Source organism: Tursiops truncatus, chromosome X (assembly GCF_011762595.2).
Source record: "Tursiops truncatus isolate mTurTru1 chromosome X, mTurTru1.mat.Y, whole genome shotgun sequence".
In the NCBI taxonomy this organism is placed as follows: Eukaryota; Metazoa; Chordata; class Mammalia; order Artiodactyla; family Delphinidae; genus Tursiops; species Tursiops truncatus.
The window spans coordinates 2,294,542-2,311,360 of NC_047055.1; the positions used below are offsets into that span (position 1 = coordinate 2,294,542).

The 16,819-nt window shown below is 44.7% G+C and overlaps 1 protein-coding gene across 2 annotated transcripts; it reads left to right on the forward strand.

Annotated features, from left to right (window-relative positions):
• Positions 1–51: 51 nt before the first annotated feature.
• On the forward strand, positions 52–4,421 carry CETN2 (centrin 2). 2 transcript variants are annotated; one of them, XM_004325771.4, is made up of 5 exons: positions 52–186; positions 1,049–1,207; positions 1,466–1,594; positions 3,000–3,137; positions 3,569–4,421. In XM_004325771.4, the coding sequence occupies exons 1-5, from the start codon at positions 88–90 to the stop codon at positions 3,656–3,658; spliced, it is 615 nt and encodes a 204-aa protein (XP_004325819.2). In that variant the 5' UTR covers positions 52–87; the 3' UTR covers positions 3,659–4,421. The 2 variants fall into 2 exon arrangements, with proteins under 2 accessions (XP_004325819.2, XP_073655348.1); XM_073799247.1 differs by lacking the exon at positions 52–186 and adding an exon at positions 191–323.
• Positions 4,422–16,819: the final 12,398 nt, after the last annotated feature.

The following is a 16,819-nucleotide window of genomic DNA, read 5'->3' on the forward strand; positions in this document are numbered from 1 at the left end:
CCCCCGGCCCTGCGCCGGGAGTTCTTCAGATTAGCCCCACCCACTCCAGCCCTGTGCCAATGGGGAGCGGCAGCGAGCGGTCCGCCAATGGGGAGCGACGCCGCGCGCGCGGGGCGGTGGGAACGGAGTCGAGTCACTGTGTACGTCGGTTGCCGTAACAACGGGAAGTGGAGTCCATCCGCGATGGTGAGTGCGTGCCGCCGTCTGGAACCCCGCGTCCAGAGGCTGAGCCCTTCCCAGGCCTTGGCAAGGCCCCGCCGCCTCTCCTGCGCGGTTCTCGGCCTTGGCGCACTCCTTCTTCCTCTGAGAGCTTTCCCGGAAGGGTAGGGTAGAGATGCCGGCTGCCCTGCTGGGCCTGTGCTTCGTCGCTGTGTCCCCTTCAGCCACAGCCGCCCCCTACCCGCCCCTCGGGTTCCCCTGGCCTTCTCCAGTCCCTTCGGTGACCGTCCCTGGGCAAAAAAGACTCGGGTTCCCCCCAGGCCCCGACCCCTCTCTGACTCTGGCCTTCTGGCCGCCTCTACCAAAGTTTCCACACAGAGCTGGGGGGCAGTTTATTATGTTTGATGATTAATGCATTTAAAATGTTAAATATAGGGACTTAGGGAAACGCTTTGAGCTTCTTGGAGAAGGCTCAGAGGTACCAAGGGGATTGAATTTTATTATTCGATATTGACAGAACATATATCTTACCTTAGTAATATTTGGCCTAAATCTAGAAGTAATCAGAAAATCGGAGAACTTAGAGTGAAGCAGAGTAGCGTTCTAAGGACATTTTTATAATTAGGATTCCCAGATTCAGGGAGAACTGGTTATCTGTACAGTTCTCCCCAGTCAGCTCCTTGGCTAGCTCTCTTTTGGGATGATTTTTCCATAAGAGACGTCCAAAAGAACAAGGCATTTCCTTGCTTCTACAAACAATAGTTTGTTAAGCAAAGTTTTGGAATTCGTTGGTATAAGCTATCTTAAAATACGTGTGGTTGTAACTATTTTATGTAAAATGTGGACTCTTACTTAATATTGTGCTTCTGTGTTTGTAAAACATATAAAGGCCTCTAACTTTAAGAAGGCAAACATGGCATCAACTGCCCAGCGGAAAAGGATGAGTCCTAAACCGGAGCTTACTGAAGAGCAGAAACAGGAAATTCGAGAAGCCTTTGATCTCTTTGATGCTGACGGAACTGGGACAATTGATGTTAAGGAACTTAAGGCAAGCGCTATACATTCCTGCTCTGCTGACTTATCTTTTCTCTGCCTCTTTGTCTTCTGTGCTGTGTTTTCCTGTCTTTACTTACCTCGAGAATTATTAAATAAAATTGAGCGCACATATCAATTTGCTTAATGTTATAGTGCTTCTTAGTCATTTTAACAGGATTGTGGCAGATGCTGGCTTAACACCCTCAGCACTGTCATTGTTTCGCGCCTGGGCTTAGATGTGCCTATTGAGATGATCCTCTTTTTGTTGTAGGTGGCAATGAGGGCACTGGGCTTTGAACCCAAGAAAGAAGAGATCAAGAAAATGATAAGTGAAATCGATAAGGAAGGGACAGGAAAAATGAACTTTAGCGACTTTTTGACTGTGATGACTCAGAAAATGGTAAGTTAGCTAAGATGATCAGCATATTTTCCACCAATAATGGTGGACAAATTTGAATCTCGATATGGAAATGTCTTCACTGAAGAAAAGTTAACACAAACTGGAGAGTTCAGATAAAGGAGAGTATTTGTGACTGAGAATTACGATGTTTAGGTTCTACTTGGCTTTCTTCAAGGCCACAGAGTCACAGGGAAAGTCATTTTACCCTCTGAAAGGAAGTAAAAGTCTTCCTGCTCTCATGTTTTTTGCTATTACCTTTCTCCAACTGGTATGTCAGTGTGATACCCACAAGCAGTAAAACTTTTCATAACACCAACAATATTACAGTGTCTCGCATTTTGACAAGACAAAGTCCATGTATTTAAAGTTTGAAATTCTTTTCTCTCCTATTTGTCGTTATTCTGGGCAGCCTCAGCCTGAGGCTGTGTTTTTATCGCACTGAGGATTTGGTCTTTCACCACTTCCAAGGTTGAATTCACCCATTTTCTAGTCTCTTGGGTGTCACCCTTTTAAAGGGTCCAAATGGTCCAGAGAGACTCTAAGATGACACCTCACCAGTCTACCTCAGTCCCCTGAGTGTCCCACCCAGGAAAGATGTTCACATTGGTCCATTTCTCTTTCGTTGACCTCCTGGCTCCTCCTTAATGTGGCTCAGCTATGTTCTATTGGCCTGTGGAAAAGTAACTCCATCAGTGTTTCAAGTGTGCTTCCCAGGGCACAGGCCCGTTCCTACTCTAATAATCCTGTTGCTTTGAAATGATCTAATCACACCTATATTTTTCTTCAGAGACTAGTTTAAGAGTTCAGGAAGTTTAACATTCTGTAAAAACCTAGTAAAGCTGTCCCACATTCAAGGTTGATTCCCAGATTGGTCTTAGTAGAGGCTCACTCTATCTTTAGCTACGTTTCAGGAATATTTGGACTTGGAGCTCTTGGAGATCTTACTCTTTTCCTCTGTTAGAGTACTTGGGATCCCAGTAACGCTTTGTGATCTCGTAACAAGTGAAATAGTCTTCTCTTTCCTCCCTCCCCCTCCCCCCTCACCAAGATTCTCCCTCCTCCACCAGCTTAAGCAGTATATTTCCCCTAAATTTAACTCCACCGTCTGCTTGTATATCTTAAAAACAAATCTACTTTCTCTTTGGTTTATACAGAAAGTGTTTTAAATACAATCCTTTATATTTCCTTTTTAGCCTCTGGGTTTCTAATAATTTCATCGTTTGTCCCCTTTTTCTACCCTGGTTGATGTGTGATCTTCTGTGATCTAGCCCCTGTGGTCATGAAGGCTGTTACCAAGATGTCTGTGCAGGGCAGGGGGGATGGGCGGTGGTGGGGCTGCAGGAGCCAAGTAAGTATGAGTCATGACTGTCTCCGTATTCATGTGTTTTATGTTCTACTTGTTAAGTCTGAGAAAGATACCAAAGAAGAAATCCTGAAAGCTTTCAAGCTCTTCGATGATGATGAAACCGGGAAGATATCGTTCAAAAATCTAAAACGTGTGGCCAAGGAGTTGGGTGAAAACCTCACCGATGAGGAACTGCAGGTTTGTGATGCATCAGCCTGGAGCCCTGTGTGACTTTTCTGACTTACATTTTCTCTGGTTACATATGAAGGAAAACTAGTGTTCTCTCGTCGCTCTGTTGACCACTTAATTTCTCTTTTGATAGTGTGACAAACCTATGGACGCTGCTCCCAAAAAAATACACACGTGAACAATTTTACTTACTATTTTAGGTTTTAGGAATCTCCCTAGTCAACATGATCGTTGAGCTTCCTTCTAGGTGATACACATGTGGCAAAGTATGGCTTGGTTTTCAAATGACTTTTCAGGACCCAAACCATTATAAAAAGCAGCACATTTGCATCAGGTGGACCACAATTGTCTATTCATGTAGCATTTTAAAAGCCTGTTACTTAGTCACATTTTCGTTTCATTTATGAATTAATCTAACCGGAATCTTTTCTGTGCTGAAGGAAATGATTGATGAGGCCGATAGAGATGGAGATGGAGAAGTCAATGAGCACGAGTTCCTGCGCATCATGAAGAAGACCAGCCTTTATTAAGATCAGTGTCATCTGTTATAACGCGAGCACGTAGAACTCGATTTCGTGCCTGCTGTTGTCTGAAGCCTGGTTTTTGAGAACGTAAATTATTTTTCCCCCACTGACCTCTCTGTATGACTTTAGTACTAACTCTGAATCTATTTTCAACTTTTGAAAGTGTTCTTTGAAACTGAGGTTCTTTGCAAGGTGACCTACTGACTGCTTTAATTCCCCAGGACAGCACGAGAGCACGTTAGAGTGGAGAAGAGGGTCTTTGAGCTTTTGCACACCTGCTGTTCTGCCTTGTGTCGCTTAACTCTTGTCCCGCATTCCCACATTTATGCCACCGCAGAGCAACTTCTTCACAGGCACACGTTGTACTTGTGTCACCACAAGCAGGGGGCATCTCTTCAATGGTTCCAATTTTAATTGGCACCTGAGTGCAGCTTTCTCTCTCTCTCTTTTTTTGCGGTACGCGGGCCTCTCACTGTTGTGGCCTCTCCCGTTGCGGAGCACAGGCTCTGGACGCGCAGGCTCAGCGGCCATGGCTCACGGGCCCAGCCGCTCCGTGGCATGTGGGATCTTCCCGGACCGGGGCACGAACCCGTGTCCCCTGCATCGGCGGGCGGACTCTCAACCACTGCGCCACCAGGGAAGCCTGCAGCTTTCTCTTTTATAAAACCCAGTGAACTCTCTTACTTGCATTTGGATGTGTGTGTGTGTGTGTGTGCGCGCGCACGCGCGCTATTTGTTTTGTCTTCAAATAAAACCTTTCTTATTTTGAGCTCTTGTTCTCTAAGGATGACTTCTTTAGCCTTGACTATGCGTTCAGCTTCTAAACCATTTCATTGAATGTAACCTGGTAGATCCCAAACTCCTTGCCAGCCCGTGAACAGAAAACAAAATGATCCTTTACTATGGATGCGAATTGCTTTTTGCCCTGGGAACCCATCAGTTTCTAAAATTAGTTGACTGTTTTGCATAAGCCTAAATGATGCCCAAAAAAATAGTTTTGGCAAAGTGTACAGCTGGAAAAGAGTCTTATTGGTAATTTGTGCTTGGGACAAATTGGGGAAAGCCAGGTGATTATGACAGTAGGTTGAGCTTAGCCAACCTCTGGTGGTCAGTTTATTTGCTGGATGGTGTCTCAGAATCTCTGTGTGGTTCGGGTCCAGTGACCTTGTCTACCGCCCTCCTGGCCCCATATGGGATGACCTATAAGAGAAATCCCGGCAGATGGCATTAAAGTCTCTGCCCCAGGCTGAGGGTGAGAAGCAAGAAGGGATGAGGAGGAATGGAAAACCGATTAAGCTGATAAAAACAGAACACCTAGGTTAATTTGAATTTCACATCAATTTTTTTTTAGTGCAAGTGTATCCCATTTGGACATTTTGTTGTTTATTCATTGTTGATCTGAAGTTCAACTTTACCTGGGTGTCCTGTATTTCAACTAGCAACCCTATGTGGGGTGCATGTTAAAGAGGTGTGACCATGGGCCTCATCTCTGGACACTGGCATCCTGGAGGACTTGGGGGTCCCCTGGACAACTCTCCTGCAGAGGGACTTCTCCTTGAGAAACACTGAGGTATGTGGGGGGAGCCCAGAGTAGCTTCAGACCTGGGTTCTCACAGGGGCTCCACCACTTTCTGGCTGTGTAATTTGGGGCAAGCTGCTTCTCTAGGCACCCCAGTCTCCTTGTTTGTGAATAGGGAGAAGAGTGGTGCTTAACTCAGAATCGCTGGTGGGGCCAATGAAAACTTAACAGAAAGGGCCTGGATTTATAGTGCCGAGAAGGAGGCATTTCAGAAGTATTTGTTCTCACTCATTCCTTTGGTATGGTTGTCACATAAGCTTTTGGTTAAATGTGGGTCCATGAAGCTTTTATGATTACTGTCCCCAAAGTCGAGTTGACAGCATTTCCTGTGAGGATTTGACCTTTGTCATATTGCTGGTTTTTAATAAGAGGCATATGATCTGATAAAAGACGTACAATATTGGAAACGAGTGAAAAAACTGGGCCCTACTTCCCATTTCACTGTTAGCTGTCACCCTGGAAACATTCTTATCCCCTCCTGCTTAATGTTCTCCTCAATGAAATAAAGTCAGAATCTCTTGGAGGGAGGGAGAGTGGCAAGTAATGTGTTATCCCTAAGGATCAGGACAGACATAATGTGCTTGCCATATGTATGTCTGGCAGCCATTCTAAGATAGGTTTTTTGGGTTTTTTTTTACATCTTTATTGGAGTATAATTGCTTTACAATGGTGTGTTAGTTTCTGCTTTATAACAAAGTGAATCAGTTATACATATACATATGTTCCCACATCTCTTCCCTCTTGCGTCTCCCTCCCTCCCACCCTCCCTATCCCACCCCTCTAGGTGGTCACAAAGCACCGAGCTGATCTCCCTGTGCTATGCGGCAGCTTCCCACTAGGTATCTGTTTTACGTTTGGTAGTGTATATATGTCCATGCCACTCTCTCACTTATCCCAGCTTACCCTTCCCCCTCCCCATATCCTCAAGTCCGTTCTCCAGTAGGTCTGTGTCTTTATTCCCATCTTACCCCTAGGTTCTTCATGACATTTTTTTTTTAAATTCCATATATATGTGTTAGCATACGGTATTTGTCTCTCTCTTTCTGACTTACTTCACTCTGTATGACAGACTCTAGGTCTATCCACCTCATTACAAATAGCTCAATTTCGTTCCTTTCTATGGCTGAGTAATACTCCATTGTATATATGTGCCACATCTTCTTTATCCATTCATCCGATGACGGACACTTAGGTTGTTTCCATCTCCGGGCTATTGTAAGTAGAGCTGCAATGAACATTGTGGTACATGACTCTCATTCTAAGATAGGTTTGCACGAATCCGTGGCTGTGGCACTGGAGCAGAGTCACAGGAGGGTCGGGAAGATGGGGATGCAGGAGGATCTGGAGCCAGTTCATGTGGAGGCAGAAAAGAGCTGCAAGGGAGTGGGGAGATTTGGATGGAGAGGAGGCTGCGGTCAGTTCATGTGCGGCTGGGTCAGATAGACTGATGGGATGGGAACGATGGGGGGAGGCAATGGTAGGCGAGGCTAGCGCAGGTGCAGTTGATGCAGAGAGTGTAGGGTGAGTAGGGTCATGAAAAGGGAGAGGAGTAGAGGTTGGTTCATGTGGGGCTGGACCAAGAGATGTAGGCAGAGTGGTTGGGTAAACTCTGGGCGGTGTGGGGGTGGATAGGGAAGGAGAGACAAGGTAGGTCAGTTCCTGAGGATGGATGGTCTACAGAGCTGGAGGGGGATGGTGGGGGATGGGCAGGGAGAGAGCGGGAACGGGTCAGCCCCTGTGGGTGGACCAGAGATGTTGGGGGAGTATGGCAGCGTGGACTGGGAGACGTAGCAGAGGTCAGGTCAACTGGTGATGGAGCAGAAAGATAATTGGGGACTGGGAAGTGAGGGACTGAGGTCCATCCATGTGAGTAGGAAAAAGTGATGGGTGGGGAAAGGAGAGGGAGAGGGAGAAAGGGTTGGTTTCTGTGCAGACGGATCAGGGCTATATGGGCTTGGGGGTGACGAGGAGGGGAAGGCAGCAGGTGTTAGGTCATGTTCAGCTGGAACAGAGAACTATAGTGGGTTTGGGGTGATGGGGAGGGAAAGGATACATAGTTCAGTTCATGTTGGGCTGGACCAGAGAGTTGTGGGAGAGTGGGGGCGGGATTTTGATGATACAAGATTTTGACTGGTTTGCGTTAGCATAAACCAGAGAGCTCTATGGGAGTTGGGGGAAGGGGGAGGAGGGACCAGGGGTTCCTACATGTGGGGCTTGACCAGAGATATGCAGGTGGAGTTGGGGGGAAGGGAAACAGAGGTTGGTTCATTTGAGGGTGGAGTAGAGAAGCATATGGGTGTGGGAGGATGGTGAGTGAGAGAGGGCATTCCGCGTTGGGCTGGGCATTGGGAAGCAGCGGGAGCTGAAGTTAGTTGATGTAAGATGGACCAGAGACGACCATAGTGAGGTGGCAGGGATGTGGATGGAGAGGGAGCGGAAGTGCCTTCACATGGGGCTGGAGCAGAGGGGTGTGGGGAGATGGAGGGCCGGGGATGGAGAGGGAGCCGCCATCAGTTCCCATGAGGATGCCGTGGAGAGATGGGGAGATACCGCCAAAAAAAAAAAAAAGGAGGAATCTCAGTTCCTGTCCTTTTCAACATGGAAGAGCTCCTGGACCCAGAATGTTGACCAGGCATCAAGGGTGAAAATGCACATTGGGTGCCCTAGGGGGCCCTTTTGAAGTCCTTTCACCCTCTATCAGATTTTAAATTCTTGTTTTTGTCACACTTTCAAATAGTAGGAATTTTGGAAGCACATTCAAAGGGAGAATACACTCAAAACAACACTTTACCTACAATTACAGCTCACTCACATTTCTGTAAAAAACAGCCGGTAGTCATTTCACTACACACTTAATCACCCTTTTGTTTGCCTAGACCTGCTTACTCCCTGATAGCTCACTCCACGAAGGGAAGTTCTGCCACAGGCCAGGAAATACCCTTTTATGAGCCCTCCACGGCCTTCATGATAAGTGTCTTGCAGCAAGTGGCTCCCTCCTCCATTCCATGTCTCATGACCCGCTCAGCTCAACATCCTATATTCTTCTTTTTTGCGGTACGCGGGCCTCTCACTGTTGCAGCCTCTCCCGTTGCGGAGCACAGGCTCCGGACGCGCAGGCTCAGCGGCCATGGCTCACGGGCCCAGCCACTCCGCGGCACGTGGGATCTTCCCGGACCGGGGCAGGAACCCTCGTCCCCTGCATCGGCAGGCGGACTCTCAACCACTGCGCCACCAGGGAAGCCCTCAACATCCTATATTCTTGAAGTCACTGGAATATTGTGCATCTTCACTTGTAGCAAAAGTTATCAGTCTTCATTGATTACAGCTGTGGAGCAATGACGCCATCCTGGTGTGCCATGCTGTGACATACGGGACATATTTAGTGACCCAAATCCCTATCGCCAGTGCCCCAAACTCTCACAGGGGCTCTGAGCCCAATTCTGAAAACCTCACCATCAGGACTTGATGTATCTGGAAGCCAAGTCGCCTCTTGTGCTTTTCCCTGCTGACCCTCAGTCTTCTAAGCCTTTCCCCTTTTTCTTTGTGAGTGCCATGGTGTAGAGGCTTGTCATTTTCATCGCCTTTCTCCTCTTTGCACTGAACATCTATTATGTCACCAAGATTTCCCTACAGTAGCCACTCTGATCCTCCTCTTCCTTTTTCATTTCTGAAGCCACCACCTCAACCCAAATTTGGAATGCAGTAATGTCCTCCTAGTTGCTTTTTCTGTCCTGTCTTTTCCCAAGATGATCTGTGGTACCATCTTCCTTGTGCCACTATCTTGCTTAGGAAAGGAGCCTGGCATTTAGACTGACTCATACCTGCTTCAGATCTCAACTCTTCTACACAGCAGCTGTGGCCCCGGGGGACATGACTTAACTGTGTTTTTAAATTTTATTTATTTAATTTTTATTTTAATTTTATTTATTTATTTATTTATTTATTTATTTTGCGGTACGCGGGCCTCTCACTGCTGTGGCCTCTCCCGTTGCGGAGCACAGGCTCCGGACGCGCAGGCTCAGCGGCCATGGCTCACGGGCCCAGCCGCTCCGCGGCACGTGGGAACTTCCCGGACCGGGGCATGAACCCGTGTCCCCTGCATCGGCAGGCGGACTCTCAACCACTGCACCACCAGGGAATCCCCTGTGTTTTTTTAATATATATTTATTTTTGGCTGCGTTGGGTCTTCGTTGCTGCGCACGGGCTTTCTCTAGTTGTGGCGAGCAGGGGCCACTCTTCGTTGTGGTGCGCGGGCTTCTCATTGCGGTGGCTTCTCGTTGTAGAGCATGGGCTCTAGGCATGCAGGCTTCAGTAGCTGTAGTTCGCAGGCTCTAGAGCGCAGGCTCAGTAGTTGTGGTGCACGGGCTTTGTTGTTCCGCAGCATGTGGGATCTTCCCGGACCAGGGCTCGGACCTGTGTCCCCTGCATTGGCAGGTGGATTCTTAACCACTGCGCCACCAGGGAAGTCCGTGACTTAACTGTCTTGAGCCTCAGTTTCCTCCTTAACTTGGACTGTTTTGTCCTTAATCAGTGCCTATATATGTTATCCTTGGTATACGGTTAATTTCTATATACGTACTTATGTCCCTGCCATCGTCCCTATTGAAATATAGCCCCCATTTCCGCCCAAATCTGTATTCTTCTCATGTTGTGAAACTCGACCTAGGAGTCCCCTCCTTCCAGAAAAACTTTTGTTTGACGGTAGGAGTATTTGTGGTCTCCTTCCTAGCTGGAATTGAGAATTGAGACAGCAGCCTTGCAGATATGTCCCTTGCCACTAGGTGGAGTGCCAGGACAGAGAGGCTCCAAGGCACCGAGTCACTTGGAGTCCAGTGGTTCAAGCTGGATCTTCTCAGGTGCCCTGAGAGGGCTGTGGTCCCAAACAGCCTTGGAGTGTGATGGAGAGGATGCCACAGTGTCGAGAATCCTGGCAGAGCTGTGAACCCCTCAGAAAAGCTACCAGGTGCGGAGACTAATGGAAGGATGGCTTGTCTGGTTGGAAGCTTGATTAAGTCTAATTAAAAGAGAATAAAATGACATGTTTGCATTTCTGAGTGTTTGCAGGGAAAATTGTTTACCTGCTACATGGCCTCATTGAGATTCCCCAACTACACCGAACATTTATCAAGGGAAGGGCACAGATGTGCTTTTGATTTCTTCGTAGCCATGCTTTGTACCGAGTAAAATGCTCTGTTCACAGTCACGCCTCCTCATTTGCCAGCTTTGTTGATCCTGTAGCAAGGGTTTATTAACTCATTAAAAATTCCAGCATTCTGTGGCTTTTTTTCTGACCACTGTGCCTTCTTATGGCTTGAATTGTGTTCACTTAAAAGATACGTTGCAGTCCTAGCCCCCAGGACCTCAGAATGTGACTATATTTGGAGATAGGGTCTTTACCAAGTTATAATGAGTTCATTAAGGTGGGCCCCGATCCAATCTGACTGGGGTTCTCAGAAAAAAGGGAAATTTGGATGCAGGCATGCGTAGAGGGAAGACAGTGAGGAGACCGAGAGAGACAGTCATCTATGAGGCAAGGAGAGAAGCCTGGAGCAGGTCCTTTCCTCACAGCCTCGGAAGGAACCAATTCTGCCAACACCTTGATTTTGCACTTCTAGCTTCCAGAACTGGGAGACAATACATGTCTGTTGTTTAAGCCCCCAGATCTGTGGGACTTTGTCTTGGCAGCCCCAGCAAACTCATACATGTCTCTTTTACTGAAAAACTTCCTTTATTCCACCAAGTGTCCTGACCAGAAGTGCACATGGTGATGTCAAGGAAACAAAACTTGGACGTGGGGGTATGCAGCCTTGAACCCGCCCCCCCGAAACATTTTTTCTCAATTTAGAGTGTAACCTTGTACATGGATGTGAGGCCATCTCCTTGTGAGATGTTGTATGTGGGTGAATATTTGTGCAATCCCTCATACAAATAGGTCCAATGATGGCAAACTGAGTCTGAAAAGCATTGGAAAGATCAGTAACCAGAGGCAGTGTGACAGAATTTCTGAGGTTGTTGTTGGTGGATGAACCTGGCTCTCTGAAGAACAGACACCAACCTCTTGAGGGGCACCGTGGAGTAGTGGTGAAATGTCTCTGGAGCTAGACAGGTGAAATCCCATTATGTGACCTCTGGCAAGTTACCTAAAGCCTCAGTACTTCATTGGTTTCATTTGTCAAAGGTTCCTTTAAAAAAATTTATTGGAGTATAGTTGATTTACAATGTTGTGTTAGTTTCAGGTGTACAGCAAAGTGAATCATTTATACATATACATATATCCACTCATTTTAGATTCTTTTCCCATATAGGTTATTACAGAATACTGAGTAGAGTTCCCTGTGCTATAAACTAGGTACGTGTTGTTTATCTATTTTAGATATAGTAGTGTGTATATGTCAATCCCAAACTCCTAATTTATCCCTCCCCCCACCTTTCCCCTTTGGTAACCATAAGTTTATTTTCAAAATCTGTGAGTCTGTTTCCGTTTTGTAAATAAGTTCATTTAAATCATTTTTAAAAATTAGATTCCACATATGAGTGATATCATATGATATTTGTCTTTCTCTGTCTGACTTACTTCACTTAGTATGATCATCTCCAGGTCCATCCATATTGCTGCAAATGGCATTATTTCATTCTTTTTAATGGCTGAGTAATATTCCTTTGTATATATGTACCACATCTTCTTTATCCATTCCTTTGCTGGTGGACATTTAGGTTGCTTCCATGTCTTGCTACTGTAAATAGTGTGGCAATGAACATTGGGGTGCATGTATCTTTTCAAATTATGGTTTTCTCTGGATATATGCCCAGGAGCGGGATTGCAGGATCATATGGTAACTCTATTTTTAGTTTTTTAAGGAACTTCCATACTGTCCTCCATAGTGGTTGTACCAATTTACACTCCCACCAACAGTGCAAGAGGGTTCAAAGGGGGTTTATTAACAGAACCCACCTCAAGGGCAGTTGTAAGGATTAAATAATCCAATATACCTAAAGAGCTTAGAACAGAGCCTAGCACATGGCAGGCATTCAATAAACATTTGATGAATGAAAAAATTCAGAATTTGGCTAAAATCCTCAACTCTAGGGTTTGGGAGTTACACCATTCATCCCAGTGGTACAATTTAGGGAGATACCTTTAGAACAAGGATTCTTAACCTGCGACACTTCCACTTCAGAGGTCCACGAATTACTCCAAGGACGTTCTTAAATCTCCTAAAATAACATGCACAATTTGAAGGTACAGGCAGGTGGGCAACTTTCATCAGAATTGTTCAAAGACCATGAGCCTAGAGATTCAGACCCACTGCCTTGGAATTGGGCATTGCCATCTGGGGCGTGGAGAGAAATGCGCAAACCCACAGCATTGTGTAGTGGTAGCAGCAGTAGTAATAATAGCAGTAGTGTGTGAGACCTGGTTTTGTGGTCATTTGTCCACCCAGGCATTCCCTGAGATCTGTTTCCTGGCTCTGCCTGAGGACCTGAGGCTGCTGCTTTCTTGCCACTCGGGCTCTGGGAATCTCTACAATGCTGTTTCTGTCCCTGTCTAGACCTCCTGGCGACCCTCCACTCCATGGAGCCTTTGGATTCCAACAATATCACCACTCACCTGGGTTTCTGGTCATCTCCTCTCCCAACGCTTTTAGCCTTTTTCAGTTTGAAGATCAATCTTCTTGAAGTAAAATGCCAACAAAAGAGGACTTATTTTCTTTAAGAAGTTGTTCTTTCCCCTCCTTATACTGTTTAAAAGGCCTTTTACTTATCCGTCTTCAGCAGTTTTCAAAAGCCTCAATCCATTTTGAGGTCTAGCCTTCCTGAAATTGTTGTTTTGGATTCATACCATTGCTTTTTGTTTGTTTGTTTTGAATCAATCATTAGATCTTTTCTCTCCTTCTATCATTTATTTATCATTTATTCAGCAATAATGAGCATCTATTCTGATTCAGGCCCTGAAGTAAACAAAATACAGACCTTAGCCTCATGGGATTTACATTCTGGTGAAGGAGACAGAAAAAAAATCTCAAGAAAGTAAAGCAGGAAGAGGAGATAGAAAAGGATGTAGGGGTGCTATTTTAGACAGATGGTAAGGGAAGGCTCCTCTGTGGGGATGACATTCAAGCAAAGACCTGAAGCCATGAGGAGATCTGGGGAAAGAGTACCCCAGCAGAGAGAACAGCAAGTACAAAGGACCTGAGGCAGCAGTGGGGTTGGTGTGAGTGAGGAAAAATGAGGTCCATGTGGCTGCAGCAAAGTGAACAAAGTGAAAAATGTCAGGTTGGAGAAGGAGGCAGGGGTCAGGTAAGATAAGGCCCCGTAAACCCCGTAAGTAATGGTTATGTTCTGCAGACGATGGGTTGTCATCACTGAGAGCTGATCAGGAAGGTAAGCTGACTTGTAGTGGAAAGTCTCACACTGGCAGCTGTGTTGTGAATGGCCTACGGGAGCCAGGGTGGAAGCATATATCTTTTCGTAATATGAGCTCACTTAGAGGTCTCCCTGCATAGCCACATGGCTGACTTTTTTTTATTTTTAAATCTCATTTGGATGACTTGAGATTGGGAACTTTGGGAATTTGAAGTAATGAAGGCAGATTTCCCCTTTTTAGAATCCTCATCGTTTGGAACCACTTCCCTTAGAGTCTCTAGCAGTAGGACTGCAAATTGTGTTGTGTGCTATTTTGCTTTCTGTCCTTTTCCCCCTGGAGTCTGCCTTCTCAGATCCTCTAATCTAAGTTCATGTCTGATTTCCACCCAAGCTTGTCTGCCATTATTATGAACCTCAAAATGTCATTATTATTTTTTCCCAAATTCTGGTCATTTCCTCACCCACAACCAGTTCTTCTCTCTTGCTGGTCAGGTTTAATCAATCATTCTTAGTCCTTTCTAAACCATAAAGAGTTTGGGAAATATTGATCCTTGAATTATCAGCGTTGGGCAAGGATTATTATTACCCCATTTTACAGATAAAGTAGCTGAGGCTCAGAGTTTCTGATTCTGAAGTTCATGATCTTTCTACTTTATCACTCTGCTCTCTAAGACAACGTGCTCCTTGTTTCGATTGGTTTTAATACTTTTAACTGAAAACTAGATGGTTGAGCCTATTCTTTTTCTCTCTGGGATGGTTTACAAGTTTTCTATTCTTAATTTCTTACTTAGAATTTTGATTGCTTGCAACACCCATCAGGGCAATTGCTTAAATACACCACAGCTTCCTGCTCTGGGTTTGGTCTCCAAAGCAGTTCACATGACCAGTCCAATGGTAAATTTTATGTGTCAACTCAACTGGGTCATGTGTCAAACATTATTCTGGGTGTTTCTGTGAAGGTGTTTTTGAATGAGATTAACATTTACATCTATGGACTGAGAAAAACAGATTGCTCTCCCTAATGTGGGTGGGCCTCATTCAATCAGTGGAAGACATGAATAGAACAAAAAGCCTGACCCTTCCCCTGAGTAAGAGACAAAGAATTCCTCCTTTGAACTGGGATATTGGCTCTTCCTGGGTCTTGAGTCTACCAGCCTTCAGACAGGAACTACAACACTGGCTCTCCCCATTCTCAGACCTTTACACTCAGACTGAAACTTATGCCATTGGCTCTCTTGGGTCTCCAGCTTGCTGACTCACCCTGCAGATCTTGAGTCAATTCCTTATAATCTCTCTCTCTCTCTCTCTCTCTCTCTCCATATATATGTATATATATATGCAAAACAGAACCAATAGGAGCTTAATTATATATATATATATGTATGTATAAAATCTCCTATTCTGGAGAACCTCGACTAATACAGCCAGCAGAGGGCAATGTCTTGTCAAACACTACCTGTTTCCCATTTGGAACTGTTGGACAGTTGTTTTCTTCAAAAGGGAGAAAATCTTTCCAATTATTTTTTTTTCCCAGACAAAGGAAGCAATTTCAGAGAGGGAAAGGACTATAAAGAGTTGTTGGTATATGTGATAGGAGAAGGTCATTCCAAAATAAGCCTGACACTTCCTAGGTGATGCATTCTGCATGAGAAAGATACTAAAATTCAGCTGCTAGTGACAAAACTCCTCAACGCAGCTTACTCTTCCAGGACATCAATGACCACATTATAACCAGTGGGATAAGCTATAGGGTAAGATTTCAGAGGTGGAATTTAAATTTCTTAAAACAAGATTGTATTCATGTATGATTTTCTTATTTAAAAATATTATTAAATAACACAACACATGCACTAGGATGGCCAGAAAAAATGGAAAATGACAAGTGTTGGTGAGGATGTGAAGACAGTGGAACCCTGGTTCATTGCTGGTGGGAGTATAAAATTGTGCAGCCACTTTTGAAAATAGTTTGGTGACTTGTCAGAAGATTAAACATTGAACTACCATATGACCCAACAATTCCACTCTTAGGTGTATTACAGAAAGAATTGAAAGTACAGACATGAGAAGACATTTGCATACCTGTGTTCATAGCAACATTATTCACAATAGCCAAAAGGTGGAAACTCAAGTGTCCATCGACAGATAAATAGATAAACAAAATATGGTTTATATAACACAATGGAATATTATTCAGCTATAAAAGGAATGAAATTGAGCTATTTGTAATGAGGTGGATAGACCTAGAGTCTGTCATACAGAGTGAAGTCAGAAAGAAAAAGACAAATACCGTATGCTAACACATATATATGGAATTTAAGAAAAAAAAAATGTCATGAAGAACCTAGGGGTAAGACAGGAATAAAGACGCAGACCTACTGGAGAACGGACTTGAGGATATGGGGAGGGGGAAGGGTGAGCTGTGACAGGGCGAGAGAGAGTCATGGGCATATACACACTTAACAAACGTAGTAAGGTAGATAGCTAGAGGGAAGCAGCCGCATGGCACAGGGATATTGGCTCGGTGCTTTGTGACAGCCTGGAGGGGTGGGATAGGGAGGGTGGGAGGGAGGGAGACACGAGAGGGAAGACATATGGGAACATATGTATATGTATAACTGATTCACTTTGTTGTAAAGCAGAAACTAACACACCATTGTAAAGCAATTATACCCAAATAAAGATGTTAAAAATAAAAAAATTAAAAAAATAAAGGGAAGTAACCATAGTAAATAATACCAGTGTGGTATAGGGCCAGGAAAAAATTGGACTATTGGAATAGAAGAAATGGGCTTGAAACAGACTTAAGTGTATATGACAGTTTGGTATATATCAGGGATGCTGTGAAAAGATGGACTGTTTCTGCTGCATGTATGTATGCGGCTACCTATGTATATATTTTTCTTTTTTTCAGAAAGGATTTAAGGATACTTGAAAAGATACATTCTGGTGACAAAAATAAAACAAGTGATTAAAGAGGGAGAAAATGACATGCTGGCACAATGAGGTGAAACATGTATTTAGGTTTGGTAACTTTAAACATCTCTGACCACTTTAAACATTGGTGCTAAGCTGATTTTAGATACCTTGATCAATTTGTGGTGAGATCTATCAGATGGATAATTCCATTTATGTAACTTGCTCTGCAATATCACTTGTCGGGGAGAGACTCACATTTATTCTGAACGTTGCTACGAGAATCATGCAGTCCCTGGTTTTTGCCCTGT